Raw genomic sequence first — 25022 nt, forward strand, 5'->3', positions numbered from 1 at the left:
GCTGCGTTTGTCTCTGTCTTTGTTCTATGTTAAGGCATTGAATATTTGCCTTATATGTGTAATGTGATCTGCCCTGATTCCCCTTCGGGGTGAGAAGGGTGGAGTATAAATACTGTAAATAAAATAAATAAATAATGGCTATTTTTTTCCCACCAGGCTAGATATAAATCCGAACCATATTGTTACGACAGAAACTGGGTGACTCCCTCTCACCAGGATGCTCACCACACCGCATATTTGTTCTACTCACCAAGCCGCAGCCATATCCATATCGATACTCTTCCTAAAACAAACTGCGAACAAAACCAAGAAGTCCGAGTGAATTTTGCTCTGAATCCGGATGTCATCAAAGATGAGAAGATTGTGTTCCACTATTTGGTATGTCTGAATGGATACATCGCTCTATTTTGATGGCATGAGCTAGAGGCATAGAACTCCTGAGACCTGATGAAGATGAATAGAATGTCAATAAATAAATGGCTATTTTTCACATCTCTCACCTCTCTCTAGGAATTTCTAGGCCTTCCAGCACAACTATACCATTAACTTTGGTTGGAAGTTGAACACTGAATCGGATTGGAGGGCCCAGAGATTTATGGAGAGACATTCTTTTTAAGAATCTCTAGGTCCTCTAGCATAACTCTGATCCAATTCTGCTGGATGTTGACTGTAAAATTATAGTAAAGGACCAGGAGATTAATAGAGAGAACATTTTAATTCAATATGTGAATAATCAAATCTGCAAAAATCAGAACTGCAGCTGTATAGTCCACCTTTCCTCCAACTAGCTCTATGTAGTGTAAATTACCTTGTCACTTTTCCCTGGTGGAGGCTCTTCCTTTGGAGGCTTTTAAGCAGAGGCTGGATGGCCATCTGTCAGGGGTGCTTTGATTGTGCTTTTCCTGCTTCTTGGCAGGGGGTTGGACTGGATGGCCCATGGGGTCTCTTCCAACTCTACTATTCTATGATTCTATAACAGTCTTGGGTGGCAATTTAGGCTGAGAGAGTGTGACAGAGGGCTCATTTTCATGGGCTACAAACAGCAATGCTGACCTGGAATGGGCTACTCCAGATCAGCATCCACATGGTCCTCACGGCTAGCCATCAACTGGCTCAAGGGCTAGAATGTCACTTGCACTGCATGCCCCTGAGCCAGTCCAGCTGCTGGATTCGGTTTCACATCACTTGACCACCACTGGCCCCTACAATGATGATGTCCAAAGCAACATGGTGATCGGAGACGAGAGGTGTGCAAGAAGAAGAGATTCCTCCTTTCTCTCCTCTCTTGTATCGCTTCGTTGTTCCAGCTGGTATCACTCCAACTGCTGAGTGGTACCGGTGCCATTTTGTGCCCTATGGGGACTGCAAAGCCCAGAAAGACAGGGCAAAATAGGTGCTACCCATTCCCTCCAGTCTGCTTAAGCTCGGGGAAAGCGGGATGGTGGTATAAACAGCCACAGCTCTTACAGCTTTGGCTAAGGATAGCATATATTGCTTCTTAGCACTTTATTTCCTTTCCTATTTATTCTATCCCACATTATCCCATTTGTCTCTCTAACACTTGTCCATGCACTTTATTAAAAGCCTTGAAATTGTGTATTTTTATATGCCCGACCCCTTTTATCCATAGTGGTTGATGTTTGTATCATTATCTCATTTTTCTGGTTGCTATGTGTTTTATTATATGCTATGTTTTAATTGCTTATTTTATTTGATTGTTGTATCATTGTTTTTAGTTCTAGATATTGGTTGTAATTGTTATATTTTGTTTTTTGTTTTGGGCTTGGTTCCATGTTAGCTGCCCCGAGTCCCTTCGGGGACATGGTGGCGGGATAGAAAAATAAAGTATTATTATTATTATTATTATTATTGACACAACGACATTGTATGACACAGCAAACAAGATAGATATGCTGGATTTCATATAAAAAAATCACAAGTCGAACACTTCCCAAGTGTCTTGGACTGTGTGATGTATTTTCGGATGATGCGTGCAGGTCCCAGTAGGGTGGCCTTTTACAGTTGGCAGATCGTAATTTTGTCAATGCCTATTGTTTCCAAATGCCGGCTGAGATCTTTTGGCACGGCACCCAATGTGCCCATCACCACCGGGACCACCTGTACTGGTTTCTGCCAGAGTCTTTGAAGTTCAGTCTTGAGGTCCTGATAGCGGCTGAGTTTTTCCTGTTGTTTTTCGTCAATGCGACTGTCACCTGGGATGGCGATATCAATGATCCAAACCTTTTTCTTTTCCACAACTGTGATGTCTGGTGTTTTGTGTTCCAGAACTTTGTCAGTCTGGATTCGGAAGTCCCATAGTATCTTTGCGTGCTCATTTTCCAAGACTTTTGCAGGTTTGTGATCCCACCAGTTCTTTGCTGCTGGGAGGTGGTACTTGAGGCATAAGTTCCAATGAATCATTTGGGCCACATAGTTGTGCCTCTGTTTGTAGTCTGTGCGATTTTCTTACAGCAGCTGAGGATATAATCAATGGTTTCGTCGGTTTCCTTGCACAGTCTGCATTTTGGGTCAACAGCTGATTTTTCGATCTTGGCCTTAATTGCATTTGTTCTGATGGCTTGCTCCTGGGCTGCAAGGATCAGGCCTTCTGTCTCCTTCTTCAGGGTCCCATTCGTGAACCACAGCCAGGTCTTCTCCTTATCAGCTTTTCCTTCAGTTTTGTCAAGGAACTTCCCATGTAATGTTTTGTTGTGCCAGCTGTCAGCTCTAGTTTGTAGTGTGGCTTTCTTGTACTGGTTTTTTGGCTGCTGTGCTTTGAGGCCAAAAAGCACATTATTATTATTATTATTATTATTATTATTATTATTATTATTATTATTATTATATCTCCTTTGAATGAATGTCTGAAGGAGGTAATGATCTGGATGAGGAAAACCAAATTGATACTGAATCTAGACAAGACAGAGGTGCTTGCCATCAAGGATCCTAATGTGAGGATGGAGTTGTGTCAACCAGTTCTGGATGGGGTTACACTCCCCCGGAAATACTGTGGTCACAGCTTGGGAGGGATCGTGGATCCGTCTCTTCAAATGTCAGCCCAGATGTGACGGTCAGGAGGGCTTACTACCAGCTTTGGCTGATACGCCAGCTGTAACCCTTCCTAGATTTGGAGGACTTAAAGATGGCAGTGCATACACTGGTAACCCCAAGGTTGGACTTCTGCAATGCATTTTACATTGGGCTACCTTTGTACCAAGTTCGGAAACTCTATCTGGTTCAAAGCACAGCAGCCAGATTGGTCAGAGGAACATCCAGTGGTGAGCATATCACCCCTATACTAAAGTCACTTAGAGGTTGCCAATTACTTTCTGGGCAAACTACAAAGTGTTAGTTTTGACCTTTAAAGCCCTATATGATGTGGGTCCAGGTTACCTACAGGATCATCTTCTACCGCCCGTTAGGATACTGAGGTCCTCTGGGGACTCCACTCCACTCTGCGAGAACCCAGCTAGTGACCATCACCCAGAGGACCTTTTCATCAGTTGTCCCAAAATTGTGGAATGACTTGCTTGAAGGGCTCCGACAGCTAAATCACTTTTTGTTTCAATAATAATAATAATAATAACAACAACAACAACAACAACACACCAGACATCACAGTTGTGGAAAAGAACAAGGTTTGGATAATTGATGTTGCCATCCCAGGTGACAGTCGCATTGATGAAAAACAACAGGAAAAACTCAGACGCTATCAGGACCACAAGATTGAACTTCAAAGACTCTGGCAGAAACCAGTGCAGGTGGTCCCGGTGGTGATGGGCACACTGGGTGCCGTGCCAAAAGATCTCAGCCAGCATTTGGAAACAATAGACATTGACAAAATTACGATCTGCCAACTGCAAAAGGCCACCCTACTGGGATCTGCGTGCATCATCCGAAAATACATCACAGTCCTAGACACTTGGGAAGTGTTCGACTTGTGATTTTGTGAAACGAAATCCAGCATATCTATCTTGTTTGCTGTGTCATACGTCGTTGTGTCAATAATAATAATAATAATTATTATTATTAATAGTGTTCGACTGGTGATTTTGTGATATGAAATCCAGCATATCTATCTTGTTTGCTGTGTCATACTATGTCATTGTGTCAATAATAATAATAATAATTATTATTATTATTGTAATTATTATTATTATTTATTACCTGCCTCTCCTAATGGCTCAAGGTGGGTACAACACAACTTTAATGTTCAGACTCGAGCTCAGTGCAGATTCACAATAATCTAGGACCAAATAGGTGACAGGTAGAGCTGCTGAACTTGTGGACCAAAAGATCGCAGGTTTGAATCTGGGTAGTGGAATGAGCACCCACTGTTAGCCCCAGCTTTTGCCAACCTAGCAGTTCGAAAACATGCAAATGTGAGTAGATCAATAGGTACCACTCTGGCGGGAAGGTAACGGTGCTCCATGCAGTCATGCCAGTGGCCACATGACCTTGGAGATGTCTATGGACAACACCAGCTCTTCGGCTTAGAAATGGAGATGAGCACCAACCCCCAGAGTCAGACAACTGGACTTAACGTCAAAGGAAACCTTTACCTTAACCTTAGTGGGCAGCAGCTAAGTCTCCACCTGATGTCAACCGTCTGTATCAACATCATGCTCATTCGCAGTTTCCTTCCTCCCTGCAGGTGCTGGCTAAAGGGAACATTGTGCATGATGGGATCTATGATATGCCAGAAACAGAAAGAAAAGGTAAACATTTCTAATCCTCTTACCACATTTGGGCCTTTGTTTCCTTCTGGGGTGCATTGGAGCTGGATTGATCTGGAAAATGGCTTCATTGGGTGCATCTACATTGCAGAAATAATAAACTTTGGCACAACTTTCACTGCCATGGCTCAATGCTATGGATTTTCAGGATTTGTAATGAGTGAAGCACCTGTACACTTTGGCAGAAATGGTGAAACACCTTGTAAAACGACTACTCTCAAAATTTCATAAGATTGGCCCATGTTCATTAAAGTGGTGCTAGACTGCTTTGATTCTACAGTGTAGACGCACTCTTATTTACTAAACTGGTGAATTACCTGCTTTGCCATTTCCTCAGTCTGCATTCCTAGGACCTCTTCACACGGGGCTAAAATAGCCCCATTTTGTCCCTGATCATCTTGAGGGTTGAAACTTAGCTGAAAGATATCTTAGAATTCATGCCTTGTTTCTCTGCTTGAAAATCCTTTTTAGCTGCCAAAGGGGTGTTCACTTTCTATTTGCCCATCAACGTCGAAATGGCTCCTTTTGCTCGCTTTCTACTGTACACAATTCTTCCCAATGGAGAACTTGTGGCTGATTCTATGGAAATTTACACAGTTGGAAATTGCTTCTCAAACAAGGTAGGCTTGCCTAAGGCAAGGTAAAACATTTATACATTATTTTAGTAGTTATACAATATTTTAAGTCTTTATCAACCAATCCTGTGTTGATAAATCACCTCCTTCTCCTCCCGTTGCCACTTGGGCTCCTTTTCTCTCCCTTTGGCTTCTCCTTCCTCCCTCTAAATTGTAATTTTTTATGATTTATAATATTATTTTAGTTTATTGAAAAATCACGAAACAATGAATCGGCCAAAAGAGAACCGCTAAGTAGTGAAGGAACACTGTATACAGCCCAGGGCCATATGTTGTACAGGTCTGGTGTTAATGCACCCAGAGATAAAAGAATGTGCCGTCACACCCAGGCACCCTTTGGTTGAAATTAAGATGTGCTCCTTTCTTTGCCGGGTGGACTGCGGGGGCCTTACCTTGAAGCTCAGGAGTCCCAGCAACTAAGGCCACTCCAGATTGAACATCAAACAAGATTTTTATTTTCTCAAAGTTCTTGACAGGCTTGGCACAATTTGTTGAGGTTACAAATACAAACAGTCAACTTATAAAATCATGCAGATGTTTCCTTTTTACCTTTCCCTTTGGCTGCTGGGTTAACGTCGTCCAAAGGTGGATAGATCCTGGGATGCTCTTTACCCTAACCCTGAGTTGCTATATCAGAAAGAGCAGGTCTTTCCCTGTCTAAACTCAAAACTAGCTTGGAGATGAAGTAGTTAGAGCTTCTTCCAATGGCAGAGAAATCCTGGGATATTCTCTGCCCTAGTGCTGAGTTGCTATTTTAGAAAGAGCAGGTCTTTCCCTATCTAAACTCAGAACTAGTTTTAAAGGCAAGAGGTTAGTACTTACGATTGCTTGTCTGAGCTGGCTTGGCTTGACCACACAAGCACATCTGAGTTCTTTTCTCTATTTTGTGGAAGGCAAAAGGGGTTTTTCAAAATGGAGATTTTATCCCCAGGAAAAAAGGGTGGCCCTCAAGATCAAAAATATACTTTTGCAAGCTGACAACAGCAAAAGCTTTGCAGGCTGGCTACAAACCTCTGTTGATGGTTAACTATCAGGGTGTTGCTGAATCTGTAGCAACCCTGAAAGAAATGCAAAAAGGGTGCTATTTCCTACAACTATGGAACAATGCAAGTCAAACTCCTGGGAGACGGAACAAAGAATTATAGGAACAGAAAGGTTTCAAGTCTCTTACAGATTTGTCTGGAAATGTAAAGAAATGTAACCTCCATGTCCACTCCTTGCAGTCTTTTTTGGCTGCATTGAGCCATGGCAGCTGAAGTGATATTAAACTGCATTAATTCTACAGTATATCTGCGTCCTAGCACAGATTATTTCAGGCTGCTGTACCTATGAAGGACTTTCTCTTAGTTCTCCCCCTGTTTTCCCCCTTCTTTTCTTCACAGGTGAGGCTGTGGTTCTCTGATTCAGTGGGCCTGCCCGCCAGCAAAACCCAGCTCCACCTCGCAGCCTCCAAAGGTTCCCTGTGTGCCGTCCACGCTGTGGATAAGAGTGTCTACATCCTGAAACCTGAGGCTGAACTCTCCTCTGAGACGGTGAGGAGGCCATAAGTCACACGAGAGAGTCCAGAAGAATCTGTGAGAGTATTTTCATGTAATGCTGAGTTCCTTTTCCATTTTTTAGATCTATAACTTGCTGCCTGTAAAGACACTTAAAGGTTATCATTACGAGCGCTGGACAGTGGATGATCCGGACACCACCAAGTGCACCCCCAGAAAAACAATTGTTGTGGATGGCATCCGCTATCACCCTGATACTTACACATATAATTCCCTGGACTCCTATAAACTTATTGAGGTGAGTTCTAGAATTGTAGAAGAGAATCCTAGAGTTGGAAGAGACCACAAGGGCCATTCAGTCCAACCCCATTCTGCCATGCAAGAAAATACAACCAAAGTAGACCATCTACACTCCATGTCCAGACTCTGCGTCTCTCCTTGACTTTCTTTAATGCCTGGCTAAATTGGATTGTCTTATAATGTCCCAATTCTTGATTTTTGCAGAATTTTGGCTTTAAAGTTTTTACTAACACCATGATGCATCAGCCCAGAGTTTGCCCTACAGAGGCTGTACAGTTTGCATATCTAAGTGAAAGTAAGTATCTGATCCGGAATAGTGGGGTAGATTTAATTAGACGAGCCTTTACTTTGATCTGGAAGAGTTCTTCTTGAGATCAGAAGAAATAATAATTCACATGGCCAATGGAATACCCATTGCCTTCTTCAATGTGTGATGTATTATGCCAGGGGTCCCCAAACTAATGCCCGTGGGCCATTTACCTGGCCCCCGCCCTCCGTTTTAGACTTAGACTCACCCAAAGTCTGAAATGACTTGAAGGCACAACAACAACAACAATCCTAATTAACTTGACTATCTCATTGGCCAGAAGCAGGCCCACAGTTCCCATTGAAATCCTGATGGGTTTATGTTGGTTAAAATTGTTTTTATTTTAAAATATTGTATTGTTCTTTCATTGTTGTTGTTGGGGGTTTTTTTTGCACTACAAATAAGTCATGTGCAGTGTGCATAGGAATTTGTTCGTATTTTTTTCAAATGATAATTTGGCCCTTCAACAGTCTGAAGGATTGTGGACTTAAAAAGTTTGAGGACCCCTGTATTATGCCCTAATGTTCTCTTTTGAACAAGTAACTCTATCACAGGGATGCACATAAATTGGGGACACATTTGCCCCCCAAATCCATTGTGTGTGTGTGTCTGTCTGTGTGGATCTGTTGCCTAATGTTCCTGTTATAATTGGTGGTGAAGTGGGGCAGGTGGAGTGGGAAAAGTGCAACCCACAGGATGAATGAAACTGCTGGACCTCACTTTTGCAACCTCTGAAGTTCTCCTACACAGTCTCTCCAAAGACCCTAATCCCTAAGTTTATTCATTCAGCCATAGTAATTCCCTATTGAATTGTGTCAGGTATTTCTTCAACCTGAAGCAGAGTTCTCAGCTCAAACATCCAGGAAATATTAAAGTACTCTCTATCGCAGGTATGGACAAACTTCTGCCCTCTGAGTGTTTTGGACTTCAACGCCCACAATTCTTAACAGCCTCAGGCCACTTCCTTTTCTCTCAGCCGCTTAAGCAGAAACGCAGGAGCTTCTTTCCACAGGAAAGCTTTATCTTTTGTTGCAGCTATTTACAGTATTCTATTCACAGCTCTCTCCAGAATCCTCCAATTCACCATACATCATCACATCATCCGACCCCAACTTATTCTGTTGGTGTTCTTATATACACTTGCATGATGCAATGTTCCATTCATGCATTCATTATCTTATTTATTTTTTTCCGTGTCAGGAGCAACATGAGTTGCTTCTGGAGTGAGAGAATTGGCCGTCTGCAAGGACGTTGCCCAGGGGACGCCCGGATGTTTTGATCTTTTTCCCATCCTTGTGGGAAGCTTCTCTCATGTCCCCGCATGGAGCTGGAGCTGAAAGAGGGAGCTCATCCGCACTCTCCCAGGGTGGGATTCGAACCTGGCAGCCTTCACGTCAGCTACCCAACCTTCAATTCACGAGGCTTTTATCCCCTAGGCCAGGGGTCCTCAAACTTTTTATGTAGAGGGCCAATTCATGGTCCCTCAAATTGTTGAGGGGCCGAATTATCATTTGAAAAAAAAATACAAACAAATTCCTATGCACACTGCTCATGTCTTATTTGTAGTGCAAAAAAAATTAGCATTATATATTACTATATTGCACTATACCTTTATACCATAATATTATTAGTAATATTACATTTAATATTTAATATATAATTAATATTATTATATTATACAATATTATTATATTGTATTATTATTTTAGCCGCCCTGAGTCCGCTATTGGGTGAGAAGGGCGGGGTAGAAATACTGTAATAAATAAATAAATAAATAAATATTATATTGCATTGCATTATAATATTATTATCAATACCATATGTGTACACAATATATAATATTATTACCATATTATTCATTTACAATATTTCATTTACAATATTAGTAAATGAAAGAACAATACAATATTTAAAAATAAAAACAATTTTAACCAACATACTGTAAACTTATCAGGATTTCAGTGGGCAGTATGGGCCTGCTTCTGGCCAATGAGATAGTCAAGTAGGATTGTTGTGTGCCTTCAAGTCATTTCAGACTTTGGGCGAGCCTCAATCTAAAACTGAGGGCGGGGGCCAGGTAAATGGCCTTGGAGGGCCGCATCTGGCCCCCGGGCCTTAGTTTGGGGACCCCTGCCCTAGGCCACCTGATGCAAACCTAACTTCAGGATTTCATTCTCCTCGTGCTTAATCCCTCTAACTGTGACTCAGCACTTAAAATACTTAACGTAACCCAACATTTTATCTTCAAAATAGGTTAGTATATTTTAAAACTCCAACACAACTTTTTGTGGCCCAGGAATACCATGGAATCTTGCTGGTGGACCTAGAGATTTTTTTTATCATGTCAGATGCGACTTGAGAACATATTGCAAGTCGCTTCTGGTGTGAGAGAATTGGCCGTCTACAGAGACATTGCCCAGGGGACACCCAGATGTTTTAGCTGGGAGGCTTCTCTCATGTTCCCATAAGCTAGAGCTGACAGACAGGAGCTCACCCCATCTCGCGGATTCGAACTGGCAACCTTCAGGTCAGCAACCCAACCTTCAGATCTGCCGTCCAGCCAGCACAAGGGTTTAACCCACTGCGCCACTTTGGTTCTACCTAGAGAATGCCTAGAGAAGACATCTGGAGGTTCACATCTTTCTCCAGCCTTGATGTACACTGAATTTTATCTCAGTAAAGTCACCAGTTAGCTGGGGATGAGCATGTTCAAAACTTTGGCACTAGGTGCAAGCCAGGGATTAATCTTACTTTCAATATAGTGTTGTAATGCTAATTCTGATTCAGTGTCTGTGGATGCCATATTGTTCGTAAAGATTGACTAAACTCACTTCATATGCAGACATGGATCGTGTGTGTGTGTGTGTGTGTGTGTGTGTGTGTGTACACTTATAACAATAAAAGCAAGTGCTTAAGGTGAACTGTTGGAGTCTCTCTAAGGAAGAAAGGAGGCATCCTGTATCAACTGCATTGGTGGTATTTGATTATTCACAAATTTGATAAAAATATTTGGGAATTTCTAGGTCCTGCAGTGTGTTTCTATGGACACTTTCCTCCGGTTATGCTGAAGGACCTAGAGATTTCTAAAGAGAACAACAAGACTCCAGAAATCTCTAGGTCCTTTGATGTTATTCTCTGGTCAGCGTCCAGCAGAGGCTGAATACACAGTTAAGCTGATATACCTAGAAATTCCTAGAGACATGTTCTCTCAGATAGACACGTCTTTATTTGCAGTTTTCCACTTTCATGGGGGGTTTTCCGCCACTACCACCAGCAAAGGTGGAGGGCTGATTGTAAGTCTCTTCCCTTCAGATAGTTATGAAGCAGTACCCGTTGTAGCAAGACGACTACCATCTGCAAAGTCAAGAGTTGCTTCTCCGCAACATTATGATGACTCGACGGAGAGTTCCGAGCAAGAGGAAAAACCTGAGCAAGTTAGAAGCTTCTTTCCTGAGACGTGGTTATGGGATCTGTATAAAGTAGAGTAAGTAGTGACTAGTTCTGTTTGCTTTTGGAAAAAATCTCAGTGGAAATGTCAACATTCACACATGCCTTCTCCCCATATAAACAAAAAAGCAGTCAGCCTTATATAGGGACTGGTTTTAGGGATTTGATTATTCACAGATTTGATTAGAACATTCTCTCCAGGAATTTTTTTTTCTTCCGATATTCCTACCCTGCCCTTCTCCCCGAGGGGACTCAGGGCAGCTTACACAACTGGCAGGATCACTACCAGTACATCATAATACAATAAAATAGGAATAAAACAGTTAAAATAGTTAAATGACATAGTAAAATACAATATATAAAAGATTTAACACAGTGCAACACCGAATATATATGCCAATCATCCATCAGACCTTGTGCAAAAGCCTTAATTCAAGCCATGTCAACGCTAACTGAGTTCATTCATTAAATGCTTGCGCGCATAGCCAGGTCTTCAACTTCTTTCTAAATCCCAGAAGGGATGGAGCCTGAGATCTTGAGATCCTTCAGTGTGATTCTATGGTCAGCTTCAAACAGAGTCATGGTGGAGGACCTAGATATTCCTAGAAATATATTCTTTTGTATAAAAAATAGCAACTTTTTAATTAATTGTTTCCCATTTTTAATGGAGCCTTGTCTTGTGCTACATATCCCCCAGTGAATGTGGAGTGCTGACTGTGTGTGTGAGAGAGAGAGGTTGATAAGGCAGATCCATACGACAGATACCAACTCTCCTAGGCTTCAGGAAAGCCTTAAAGACATGGTTGTGCACGCAAGCTTTTAATGAATGAGAAGATGGACTTTACATGACCTGTACAAGGACTTGCCGGGCCCAATTCAAGGTGCAGGTTTTGACCTATAAAGCCCTACACGGCTTGGGCCCTACCTATCTCCGTGACCGCATCTCCTCCTATGAGCCAGTGCGGACCTTGAGATCTTCCGGGGAGGCTCTTCTCGCGCTCCCACCACCGTCTCAAGTGCGGCTGGTGGGGACGAGGGAACGAGGCTTCTCGGCAATGGCCCCCCGGCTCTGGAATGCATTGCCAAAAGAGATCAGGCAATCCCCTACATTATCCGATTTCCGTAAGGAACTGAAGACCTGGTGGTGTCGGCAGGTTTTTGAGTAATTATATTGGACTACCGCCGACTTCTGAGCCTGAATATATTGCATAAGATTTCCTTTATGGTTCCCGTCCCCTTGATCTGGTCATGTAAGTGTGATTTATTGTTATAATTGTATTATTTTACTTTGTTTAATAATGTGTATTATGTTGTTATGTAATGTCTGTGTTGCTTTTATGACTGTAAACTGCCCTGAGTCCCATCCGGGAGATAGGGCGGTATATAAATAAAGTATTATTATTATTATTATTATTATTATTATTATTATTATTATTATTATTATTATTATTATTGAGGATTCTGGATGAATGGATTCTAATCGTGGACATACTTAAAATTTTATATAATGTGATTTTATTTTGTAATTGTATCTGTTTTTATATGAATTGTTGTTTTGTAGATTGTTTTATAAGAATTGTTGTTTTTACATTGTTTTAGGCATTGAATTTTTGCCTATTTATTGTAAGCTACTTTGAGTCCCCTCAGGGAGAAAGGCGGGGTAAATTGATGTAAATAATAAGGTATTATTATTATTATTATTATTATTATTATTATTATTATTATTATTATTGACACAACGACATGACACAGGAAACATGATAGATATGCTGGATTTCATATCACAAAATCACAAGTCGAACACTTCCCAAGTGTCTAGGACTGTGTGATGTATTTTCGGATGATGTGCGCAGATCCCAGCAGGGTGGCCTTTTGCAGTTGGCAGATCCTAATTTTGTCAATGCCTATTGTTTCCAAATGCTGGCTGAGATCTTTTGGCACGTCACCCAATGTGCCCATCACCACCAGGACCACCTGCATTGGTTTCTGCCAGAGTCTTTGAAGTTCAATCTTGTGGTCCTGATAGCGGCTAGAGTTTTTCCTGTTGTTTTTCGTCAATGCGACTGTCACCTGGGATGCAACATCAATGATCCAAACCTTTTTCTTTTCCACAACTGTGATGTCTGGTGTATTGTGTTCCAGAACTTTGTCAGTCTGGATTCGAAAGTCCCAAAGTATCTTTGCGTGCTCATTTTCCAATACTTTTGCAGGTTTGTGATCCCACCAGTTCTTTGCTGCTGGCAGGTGGTACTTGAGGCATAAGTTCCAATGAATCATTTGGGCCACATAGTTATGCCTCTGTTTGTAGTCTGTCTGTGCGATTTTCTTACAGCAGCTGAGGAGATGATCAATGGTTTCGTCGGTTTCCTTGCACAGTCTGCATTTTGGGTCATCAGCTGATTTTTCGATCTTGGCCTTAATTGCCTTTGTTCTGATGGCTTGCTCCTGGGCTGCAAGGATCAGGCCTTCTGTCTCCTTCTTCAGGGTCCCATTTGTGAGCCATAGCCAGGTCTTCTCCTTATCAGCTTTTCCTTCAATTTTGTCAAGGAACTTTCCATGCAATGTTTTGTTGTGCCAGCTGTCAGCTCTAGTTTGTAGTGCGGTTTTCTTGTACTGATTTTTTGTCTGCTATGCTTTGAGGAGTTTCTGATTTTTGACTTCAATCAAAGCAGGTTCTTCACTTTGCTTGACATATTCTGCCAGGGCATGTTCTTCTTCTTTGACTGCTTGTTTTACTTGTAAGAGTCCTCTGCCCCCTGATCTTCTAGGCAGATATAGCCGGTCAACATCACTGCGAGGGTGCAGTGAATGATGAATGGTCATGAGTTTTCTTGTTTTTCTGTCCAAATTGTCCAGTTCCGCTTGTGTCCAGTTTATGATGCCAGCAGTATATCTTATGACAGGTATGGCCCAGGTGTTTATGGTCTTGATGGTGTTGCCTCCATTGAGCTTGCTTTTGAGAATTTTTCTGACCCTTTGTGTGTATTCTTTGCTGACCACAGTTTTCACATGTTCATGCTTGATGTTGTCCAGCTGTAATATGCCCAAATATTTATAGGCCTATGGTTGGTGACACTTTATTGCTTGGCCATTAGGCATATTTATGCCCTCACTTTCAGTGATTTTTCCTTTCTTCAATGCCACTGTCGAACATTTTTCCAAACCAAACTCCATGCTGATTTGGACAGTGTTGGTCAGAGACTGGATTTCGGTTTCCGTTTTCCCATACAGCTTCAGGACATCCATGTACATCAGATGTGAAATTTTGTGAGATTTCTTAGCTGTTTGGTAGCCGAGATTTGTTTTTTGTAAGATTGTTGACAGAGGGATCATGGCAATAATGAAAAGCAGAGGGGACAATGAATCTCCCTGGAAAATACCTCTTCTGATGTTGACAAGTCCATAGCTTTCATTTCCAACAAACAGTTCAGTTTTCCAGTGCTCCATCATGTTTTCAATAAAGGTGCCAACATTTTTACAAATCCCGATGGCGTCCAGGCACTTGATGATCCAGCTGTGTGGGAGTGAGTCAAAGGCCTTTTTGTAGTCAATCCACGAAAAGGATTATTATTATTATCATCATTATTATTAAATGTATTTATATCCCTCATTTAGTAAAAGAGACTCAAAGCAGCTAACCACCTCCATTTCAGCTTTTGCAGCTGAAAAAGGCAGAAGCTGAAGCATTTTGCTCATTTTATTTGTTAAATTTTGTTTGTTAATCACCCAAAGACACACATGCAGATCCTATCTTGGACAGTCAATGAAGGCTAGATCAGTCAAATTGGGAATGCACCTTAGAGATCATGCTGCCCAACCCTCATGATAGTAGTATTATTATTGTTGTCCTTATTTGTTGTGTGAGTTACCCTATGTACCCTATTTACTCGAATCCAGTGCTCATCTTTTTTTTGGCTAAATAACTCTTCAAAATTAGAGTGCACATTATTTTAATGTAATATGGTAACCTTAGTGCTGAACCAAAGGAAAAGGGGAAGATGCTTCAGGAGCATCTTTGACAGATGTCATCTCTAATTTAGGTGCCATGACTCAATGCTATGCAATCCTCGGATTTGGAGTTTGGTGAGGGATCAGCATTCTTTGGCAAAGAAGGCTCAAGACCTTGAATACTAAAGTTTCTGGGATTTTGAATCAAGAGAACAGCATAGATGCACCCCAAGCTTTCCATTGCTGGAAGCTTTGGTGTCCAAACACTTTTGTTTTTAAAGAAGGAATTCTTATCATGCAGCAACTGTCATGCACAAGTTTTTGTTTGTTTGTTTTTTTCTGGCCAAATGACAAAGAGTGCACTTTTTGCTGCCACGCATCACATTTGGCAACAAATACTTCTTTTGGTTCAGGGTTTTGAAAACTGAGGTGTGCATTAGATTTGATGGCACATTAGATTCGAATAAATACGATACTCATGTATACGTCTGTAAAATTTTTTAACTTCAACACTCTTTTCCTTTCTTGTGATCTGCAACAGATCAGATGCTGGCGAGAGCTCCTTCCCCGTCACCATTCCAGACACCATCACAGAATGGAAAGCAGGGGCTTTCTGCATGTCAACAGAGACAGGCTTTGGCCTCGCCAGTCCAGCTGACCTCCAGGCTTTCCAGCCCTTCTTCCTTGATCCCAGCTTGCCCTATTCGGTGGTGCGGGGTGAAATATTCCATTTGAAAGTCACCGTCTTCACATACTTACCACGATGTCTCCGGGTGAGGAACACACTTTGACAATTACCTGCTTCTCTTGGTTCTTGATTCCTAAACTCTCCAGGCCTGATATGAGGAAAGGCAATCTTATGAGTATTCATAGGGCTTGTATTCCTTCCCTGGTCCTGGCACATTTTGCCATTGAGACCTACCCCTTTAAAGACATAACTGGCCTCTTTTAGGTATTAGTGTCTTTTTTTTTATAAATGGAAAAACTACAAATACCTTTGGGAAGAATGGGATGTCTCTATTGCAGTCCTTGTGGTGTGTGAGGACTACTCACTGTGTTTTCAAAGGGAAAATGAAGGGGCAGCCACGGGATTTACAGTGGACTCTTGTATGACAGGGTCCATGTGAACATCTACAGGATAGCCTTTGGGAGGTAGGAGCAGAAAAATGCAACATACCTTCTTCCCAAACAGACCTTCTATTTACATCCATGAGACGGAGATACCGTTTCAATATTCACATGGCAGCCCCAGCTTTGGGAGCTAGGGGAAATAGTACAAGATTGCAAATAATCAAAACCACAAGTGTGAAAACCACAGAGGGACGACTTTATTTTTATGATCCTCAAAACATTTGTGCATTTTGAGTTCAGTCCAATCTTTTCATTTTATTTCATTTTTTTGATGACTTTATTTTTATGATCCTCAGAACTTTCGTGTGTTTTGAGTCCAGTCCAGTCTTTTCATTTAATTTCAATTTTTTGCATCTTATCTGCAGACTTTTCTGGTTCCCAAGGGATGCTGAACAAATCCATATGAGCCTAAAGTTATACTAGTTGTGTTTGATAGTGTCCTCATCTTCCCATTTCTACAATTTCACTTCACATGAAACAAACAAAAGCTGGGGTTCTTTCACACACATCCTGTGGTATCTAGACCCCCCAGAATGAAAACTGGAGATTCTTCCTGTTCCTTTAATACCTCTATTGACAAAACAACATGTCAACTTGTTTCCGTTGTGTTTTGAGTAACACCTGCTGAAGTTCCCTTCTCTCCTTGACCTGTAAAGAGGCAGGAGTCTTCCCAATGTTTCATTCTGGCAACTCTAGGCTGATGTTAAAGGGAGTTGCATAGAAGGTGGAATTTCAGCAGGTGGGGCTTGTCACACAACCAAGTATTGAAATCCCTGCTTTTACATAATAAGATGTTCCCATTGAAAGCACAGGAGTGCTGTCTCCTATTTCACCTGGCTAGAATTAGCCACTGGCCATGGTAAGTGTAAGATACTGGAATTGTCCTTCCTTAAGCTCTGCTATGACTCCATTTGTGTGTCGTTCAGAGTTGTGTTTTGATTGCCTCCTTCATCCCATTCTAAAAAGGGTTTCCTGCATTGCTGCCCCTTATGTGATGCCTTTTTTGTATTTACTAATAGGTCAGAATTACGCTGGATCCATCCCCAGACTTTACGGCTTCCCTTGAGGGAAAAGAAGAGGAATCACATTGTGTGTGTGCAAATGGGAGGAAAACGTTGTCCTGGATGGTGACCCCCACATCTCTTGGTAAGCAGCAGGAATTAGCCTCTTGGAGTTGAACTCAAAAGGAAGAGATGTTTGCCTGAGGGTTAACTAAATTGGAAATGACTTGAAGGTAGAGAACAACAGTAATGTAGCCTGCATGCTGCTCACTGACCAAGAAATTCTTAGAGGGGTGTTCTTTCATGTACATGTTTTTTTACTAGTGTTTTTTCACTTTTGTGGAGGTTCACCACAAAGAATATTCAGGGCTGACTATACATGCAACCAATGAAGAATTAATATGGCAGGACCTCTACTCTTGACACCACAGTTACTGTGCCAGCTCTTCTGCAGCCTTCTAAACCAGCTCTTCTATGGATCTCATCCCATGGGAGAGGGAGTGGCAAAAAGTGGAGGGAACCATCTTGTTTTGTTTCTTACTGTCGAAGTCCCGTGCCTTTCCACTTTCAGGGATGGCAGCCATCCCACGTGCTTTTCCCGCCTTTCCTTGCTTCCATTTGTCTTCTGTCATTGGTCGTAAGGTCGCACTCAACTCCAGAACACACAGTCTTCATTCCATTTCCTTGCGCTGCCACAACAGAGTCCCACGGAAAACCACTGGATGTGGCCTTACATCACCTCTTGGAACTTTATTTAGGCAGTGCAGGGAAATGAAGTGAAGACTACGTGAGATGAAGTCCTTATACTCTGTGATGCGGTTGATCAGATTTTTGTAAAAAAAAATCTCTCATATGCACACATGCAAATCTGCTTATATTTATATTAAAATATTCACATCTGCATGATTACAGTCCAGCGCATAATGGAGTGATTTTTTTTAAAAAAACTTCTGCCGGATGTCACCCATCCACCTGCCATCTTAATCTGCTTCAGAAGAAGGCTGTGAGGATGGCAGGAGACCATATCCCGAGACTGAACCCACTTTCAAAACAGATTTTGGCACTGTCTGGAAGCATCCTGAGTCTTTCTTCCCTGAAAACTTACCCCAGACCAGCAACCAATTCCTTGCAGACTGACCCTGGTTCCAGGACATCCGGAATTGCTGGGAAAGAAGGCTCTGCTTGATGTATAATGAGGAAGCTGTTTTCTGTTCTAGGCGAAGTGAAATTCACAGCAAGTGCAGAAGCCTTGAGTTCAGACCAGCCATGTGGAAATGAAATAGTAGAGATGCCCAAGACAGGACAAAAGGACACCTTGATCAAATCACTTATAGTTGAGGTATGTCTGTGTTGGCTGCCTTCATTTTGGTGGTGAAGTGTGTCCAGGGGGAGATGGTGCCACACGTTTAACTGCAAATATTTACAAAATCCAGAAGAGCTGAAGTCAAAACCGAACACAAAACAAAATATAATAGAAAGCACACAGAGGCTCTCAGTCTGTAGTTTTTGTGACTGGGTTGAACTTGAAGAAATTTTATCTCTGCTGAGAGATTGAATAAAGATGCCGTCTCTCACCAGGACTTTTTGAATTAACCTTAATTCCCTAATTGATGCAGTTAAAAAAAACAAGGAAGGAAGGTGCAGATTATACCCATTTGTTTGATTTATTACTTGTTATGGCATTGAATGTTTGCCACTGTGTTATTTTGCTGGAAATCGCCCTGAGTCCCCTCAGGGAGATAGGACAGGTTATAAATAAAGCATTATTATAGCATTACAATCAGCCCTTCAAATTTGCATGTTTAACTTTTTTAGGTTTGATTATTTGCAGATGTGATTAATATGGTCTTTCTGGAGCCCCAGTGAAGAGGGGAAATAATAATAATAATAATAATAATAATAATAATAATAATAATAATTTATTTATTTACAGCATTTATATTCCGCCCTTCTCACCCCGAAGGGGACTCAGGGCGGATCACATTACACATATAGGCAAACATTCAATGCCTTTTAACATAGAACAAAGACAAACAAACAGGCTCCGAGCGGGCCTCGAACTCATGACCTCCTGGTCAGAGTGATTAATTGCCGTTAATTGCAGCTGGCTTGCTCTCCCTCCTGCGCCACAGGCGGGAAATAATAATAATAATAATAATAATAATAATAATAATAATAGCAACAACAACAACAACAACTTTATTTTTATACCCCGCCTCCATCTCCCCAAAGGGACTCGGAGCAGCTTACACGGGGCCAAGCCCAAGTAGTTACAAACATTGTAATAAAACACTTCAATATAAAAACAGATCAATAAAACATAATAAAATCACAATTAGAAATAAAACATGGTTTGATAAAAAGACCTGAGAAAATGCATGAAAATGAACTGGGCCAGGGAAAGTACATACAGTGAGGAAAGCAACAAATAAAGAAACTGCTATTTTTTTACCTGACAAAACACCTGTCTCGTAATTTCTTAATGTTCCAGCATGTCTCTGTGGTCAAAACAAGAAATGTGGCAGAGGGTTGGACTGGGTGGCCCATGAGGTCTCTTCCAGCTCCATGATTCTATGAACAGTTGTTGATTTTGTCAGATTTTCTGGTATTTTAGCTACAACATTGTGGTACCATCTGATCTGGGTGGAGCTCCATGGGGGTGGCACCAGGAGTTATGGCACTGGATGACACCAACCCTGGTGAATTTCTCATTTCTCTCTCTTCTCCCCTTTCCTCTCCCTTTTCACACCTTGAAGCCTGAAGGAGTTGAGAAGGAAGTCGTCTACAACCATTTCCTCTGTGATGCCAGTAAGTCCTTGTCTTACTATTTTCAACACTGTAGCCTTTAATAATTGAATAGGAGAAGTGTTATTTGCTACCTGGTTATATGGCAAGCAGCCTCTGCTGAAATTCCCTCCTCTACACCACTATTGAAAGCACAGTTTTCACTTACCAGTTTTCACTCTGGCAACACCTTATTGTGGTCCTGCCATAAACATCAGAGTGAAGGAACTGTATTTATTCAACTGTATTAAAAATGCTTTTGTGGATTTGATTATACACAGATTTGATTATTCATATACCCTCAGCACTTTACCCTATTCCTGAATTTCATTGCCTTGTGTTTTTGCACATGCCTGCCTTCCCTGTAGTTTCTTAATAGCCCCTCCATTTAGTCCTGATGCTTGCTATTTATTTTATGAATGTTATTTTACTGTTACTGTTTTAATTATATATGCTGTCATTGTATTGTTTTATCTGTTGATTGCGCTTGGTCCCGACGTGCACCGCTCCAAGTCCCCTCAGGGAGATGGAAGCTGGTTATAAATAAATTATTGACACAATGACGTTGTATGACACAGCAAACAAGATAGATATGCTGGATTTCGTTTCACAAAATCACAAGTCGAACACTTCCCAAGTGTCTAGGACTGTGTGATGTATTTTCGGATGATGCGTGCAGATCCCAGTAAGGTGGCCTTTTGCAGTTGGCAGATCGTAATTTTGTCAATGTCTATTGTTTCCAAATGCTGGCTGAGATCTTTTGGCACGGCACCCAGTGTGCCCATCACCACCGGGACCACCTGCACTGGTTTCTGCCAGAGTCTTTGAAGTTCAATCTTGAGGTCCTGATAGCGGCTGAGTTTTTCCTGTTGTTTTTCTTCAATGCGACTGTCACCTGGGATGGCAACATCAATGATCCAAACCTTGTTCTTTTCCACAACTGTGATGTCTGGTGTGTTGTGTTCCAGAACTTTGTCAGTCTGGATTCGGAAGTCCCACAGTATCTTTGCGTGTTCATTTTCCACAACCTTTGCAGGTTTGTGATCCCACCAGTTCTTAACTGCAGGGAGGTGATACTTGAGGCATAGGTTCCAATGAATCATTTGGGCCACATAGTTGTGCCTCTGTTTGTAGTCTGTCTGTGCAATTTTCTTACAGCAGCTGAGGATATGATCAATGGTTTCATCGGTTTCCTTGCACAGTCTGCATTTTGGGTCATCAGCTGATTTTTCGATCTTGGCCTTAATTGCCTTTGTTCTGATGGCTTGCTCCTGGGCTGCAAGGATCAGGCCTTCTGTCTCCTTCTTCAGGGTCCCATTTGTGAGCCATAGCCAGGTCTTCTCCTTATCAGCTTTTCCTTCAATTTTGTCAAGGAACTTTCCATGCAGTGTTTTGTTGTGCCAGCTGTCAGCTCTAGTTTGTAGTGCGGTTTTCTTGTACTGGTTTTTTGTCTGCTGTGCTTTGAGGAGTTTCTGATTTTTGACTTCAATCAAAGCAGGTTCTTCACTTTGCTTGACATATTCTGCCAGGGCATGTTCTTCTTCTTTGACTGCTTGTTTTACTTGTAAGAGTCCTCTGCCCCCTGATCTTCTAGGCAGATATAGCCGGTCAAGATCACTGCGAGGGTGCAGTGAATGATGAATGGTCATGAGTTTTCTTGTTTTTCTGTCCAAATTGTCCAGTTCCGCCTGTGTCCAATTTATAATGCCAGCAGTATATCTTATGACAGGTATGGCCCAGGTGTTTATGGCCTTGATGGTGTTGCCTCCATTGAGCTTGCTTTTGAGAATTTTTCTGACCCTTTGTGTGTATTCTTTACTGACCACAATCTTCACATGTTCATGCTTGATGTTGTCCAGCTGTAATATGCCCAGATATTTATAGGCCTCTGGCTGGTGACACTTTATTGTTTGGCCATTGGGCATATTGATGCCCTCACTTTCAATTATTTTTCCCTTCTTCAATGCCACTGTCGAACATTTGTCCAAACCAAACTCCATGTTGATATCAGTGCTAAAAATTCGGACAGTGTTGGTCAGAGATTGGATTTCAGTTTCCGTTTTCCCATATAGCTTCAGGTCATCCATGTACATCAAATGTGAAATTTTGTGAGAATTCTTAGATGTTTGGTAATAATAATAAATTATTATTATTATTATTATTATTATTATTATTATTATTATTATTATTATTATGCTCTCTCAGAGAATCTCCAAGTCCTCAAGAGCAACATTGTCCCTAGAGTCACATTGGATGACCTAGGTCCTCCCACACTGCTATATAATCCACATTATCTGCTTTGAGCTGGATTATAGGACTCTACACTGCCATATAATCTGGTTCAAAGCAGATAATCTGGATTTTATATGGTAGTGTAGATGGGGCCCTAGAGATTCCTAGGGAGAACACTTCTCTGAGCATTTCTAGTTCCTCCAGCACAATTCAATGGCCAATGTCTTCCAGAAGAGTCATGGAAGACCTAGAGATTCCTTAGAGATGTTCTATCAGATATTTAAAAAGCTTTTTAAAATATTCATATTTTCCCCACTTTTGTGAGGTCTTGCGAAACTGTAGAGCCTTCTGTATTCTGTTCAATTTTTGCAAGTTATTTTTACACAATACATTTGTGGGTAGGGGAGCATGTGATCTGTCACACAACTAGGAAACGTTCTCTAGATTGAGTGGCTGAAGTTCTTGAAGCAAGCTAAAAAAAGATGAAGCTAGTCAACAGTCAAGACAATAATTGGGCAGTTTAGAAAACTGTACACCCCAAGGCTGATAGCATAGGAAAGGATAGCGGAATAGTGCAAGGGGAGACAACCAACTCCATTAAAATATCAATGTTTTCCTTGCAGAAGACCCACGCTCAGAACCTGTTTCTCTAAAAGTACCAGAAAATGTGGTGGAAGGATCGGCAAGGGCCTCATTCTGTGTGCTAGGTAAGTGATACTCTCACTGTTTGATTTATGCTGCTGAATAGTTGCCGTTAGTCTTCTCTAAAAAGTCTACATTTCATCCCGTCTGGCTCAGAATGGGAATTATATCATCAAACTTTTCAGTGGTACAGTGGCTTCAGTATTGTTTTTTTCCCTAATGAATCAGATACGCCCAAAGTATTGGTATAATCATTTTTGCTTCTGGAGAGAATCCGCTGTCTGCCAAAAAGGCCAATTTATTTGTCTTTTTTAGCAAGCAGCAGAATTTGTAGAACTCTCCTTTGGCACAACATGACAAACAAGTTGATCTCTTCCCATTAGCTTTCTTCAATTCTTAGCTTTCACTATTATACATAGAAATCAGAAATACAATAGGTAGACATCCTGATTTTGTGTTTGAGTTAAATTGTTTTGCACACTTGAAGATCTTCTCTAGTTCTTTCACCATGCAACAAAGTCTTAGGACTTTATCACACAAGGCAAGCAAACCAGCCGTGGTGGCGCAATGGATCAAACCCTTGTACCGGCCTGAAGGTTGCTGGTTCAAATTCGTAAGATTGGGTGAGCTTCCGTTTGTCAGCTTTAATTTGCGGGGATATGAGAGAAGCCTCCCAGCTGACACATCTGGCCATCCTCTGGGCAACGTCTCTGTAGACAGCCATTTCTCTCAGACCAGAAGCGACTTGCAGTATGTTCTCAAGTAGCTTCAGACATGATTTAAAAAAAGCAAACCAGCATTGTGACTGGAGTGTCACTTTTGGAAAACAATCCCTAATGCACGATGCCATGTGACTCTCTTCTAAGAGAAAAACCGACATGTAATTAAACATTATGACATTAGTTATAATAACGATGATAATGATGACGACAACGAAGTTCCCATAGCAGCTCGTCATCCTCTGTGATTCTCCTATCCCTAGCTTTCACAAATAAAACTCCCAATCCCGCAATGTTCCCATCACCTTTCATGGTGCGATAGGTGCCTTTGTTATATTTGTCCTCTTTTTTAAATGCTGGAATTACATAATTGCACTATAAATATAAAAAAATAAGGAAATGTTAGTGTGTGAAGATGGGGAGTTGGTGTGATTGCACAACCAATGAAAGTTGCAACATCAAAGGTGCTCAGCCTGAGATGTACCCACTGTCAATGATAGCATGACTGTTGTGAATAGTGGCCCTTTTAGCTTGACAACAGCCTCCATTTTTTAAATAAGTAATTTTTTAAAAAGATACAAATAAATTTTAGCTATATAAAACTTAAAAAGAAATAACTATTTACTACTGTAAGATTACAACTAAGTAACAATTAAACATAACAGAAAAGCAGAAACAAAACACACAAATGAGCCAAAAGCTTCCCACTCTCTAGCTCTATCTGTTGTGCTCTCTTTAAATTATATTACATAATAACAGTTTTACTTTTGGCCACACTTTACTATTTCATTACTATTATACTTTACTACAGGGCTGGGCTGTGGTGCAGCTGACTAGTAACCAACTGCAATAAATCACTACTGACCGAGAGGTCATGAGTTCGAAGCCTGGGTCGGGTTAAGCCCCCAACCATTAAATAGCCCAGCTTGCTGCTGACCTATGCAGCCCGAAAGACAGTTGCATCTGTCAAGTAGGAAATTTAGGTACGCTTTATGCGGGAGGCTAATTTAACTAATTTACAACACCATAAAACTGCCAGCGACTTGCTGGAAAGGAATGAGGATGTACAGTCACTAGTGGAGGGTGAAGCAACAGCTCCCTCTGTGGCCAGAATTGTGAAGCCGGAAATGTTAAATGCCTCTATGTGTGTCTATACTGTATATTGTTTGTCTGATGGCATTGAATGTTTGCCATATATATGTTCATTGTAATCCGCCCTGAGTCCCCTTTGGGGTGAGAAGGGCGGAATATAAATACTGTAAATAAATAAATAAATAAGTTTCATGAGTCCTCCATTTGGCAAAATACTTTATCGTTGTTGTGGAGATATTTTTTTTCCCATGTCAGGACCAACCTGAGAAACTGCAAGTTACTTCTGGTGTGAGAGAATTAGCTGTCTGCAAGGACATTGCCCAGGGGATGCCTGGATGCTTTGATGTTTTTGCCATCCTTGTGGGAGGATTCTCTCATGTACCTACATGGAGCTGGAGCTGACAGAGGGAGCTCCCCATTGCAACACCAGGGGCTGCTATGAAGATATAATAAACAAATCCCAATCATTCTAAAAGTTGGTCAAAGATTTCTCCTTACTTGGCATAGTCATTGTGTTCCTCTCAGCTAATTCACAGATCCTTCTTGCGTTCC

General features: G+C 41.4%; 1 protein-coding gene across 1 annotated transcript in view; it reads left to right on the top strand.

Moving 5' to 3' along the window:
* Positions 1 to 25022, top strand: part of LOC100564642 (alpha-2-macroglobulin) — a 68087-nt gene that overhangs the window by 25978 nt on the left and 17087 nt on the right. The window contains exons 12-23 of the mRNA XM_008105774.3: positions 157 to 378; positions 4655 to 4718; positions 5208 to 5356; positions 6754 to 6903; positions 6992 to 7165; positions 7372 to 7462; positions 10787 to 10958; positions 15411 to 15642; positions 17020 to 17146; positions 18219 to 18340; positions 19758 to 19809; positions 22641 to 22724. Of these exons, the coding sequence (XP_008103981.2) occupies positions 157 to 378; positions 4655 to 4718; positions 5208 to 5356; positions 6754 to 6903; positions 6992 to 7165; positions 7372 to 7462; positions 10787 to 10958; positions 15411 to 15642; positions 17020 to 17146; positions 18219 to 18340; positions 19758 to 19809; positions 22641 to 22724 (1639 nt within the window). The remainder of the gene's footprint in view (positions 1 to 156; positions 379 to 4654; positions 4719 to 5207; positions 5357 to 6753; positions 6904 to 6991; positions 7166 to 7371; positions 7463 to 10786; positions 10959 to 15410; positions 15643 to 17019; positions 17147 to 18218; positions 18341 to 19757; positions 19810 to 22640; positions 22725 to 25022) is intronic.

Source organism: Anolis carolinensis, chromosome 2 (assembly GCF_035594765.1).
Source record: "Anolis carolinensis isolate JA03-04 chromosome 2, rAnoCar3.1.pri, whole genome shotgun sequence".
Taxonomy (NCBI): domain Eukaryota; kingdom Metazoa; phylum Chordata; class Lepidosauria; order Squamata; family Dactyloidae; genus Anolis; species Anolis carolinensis.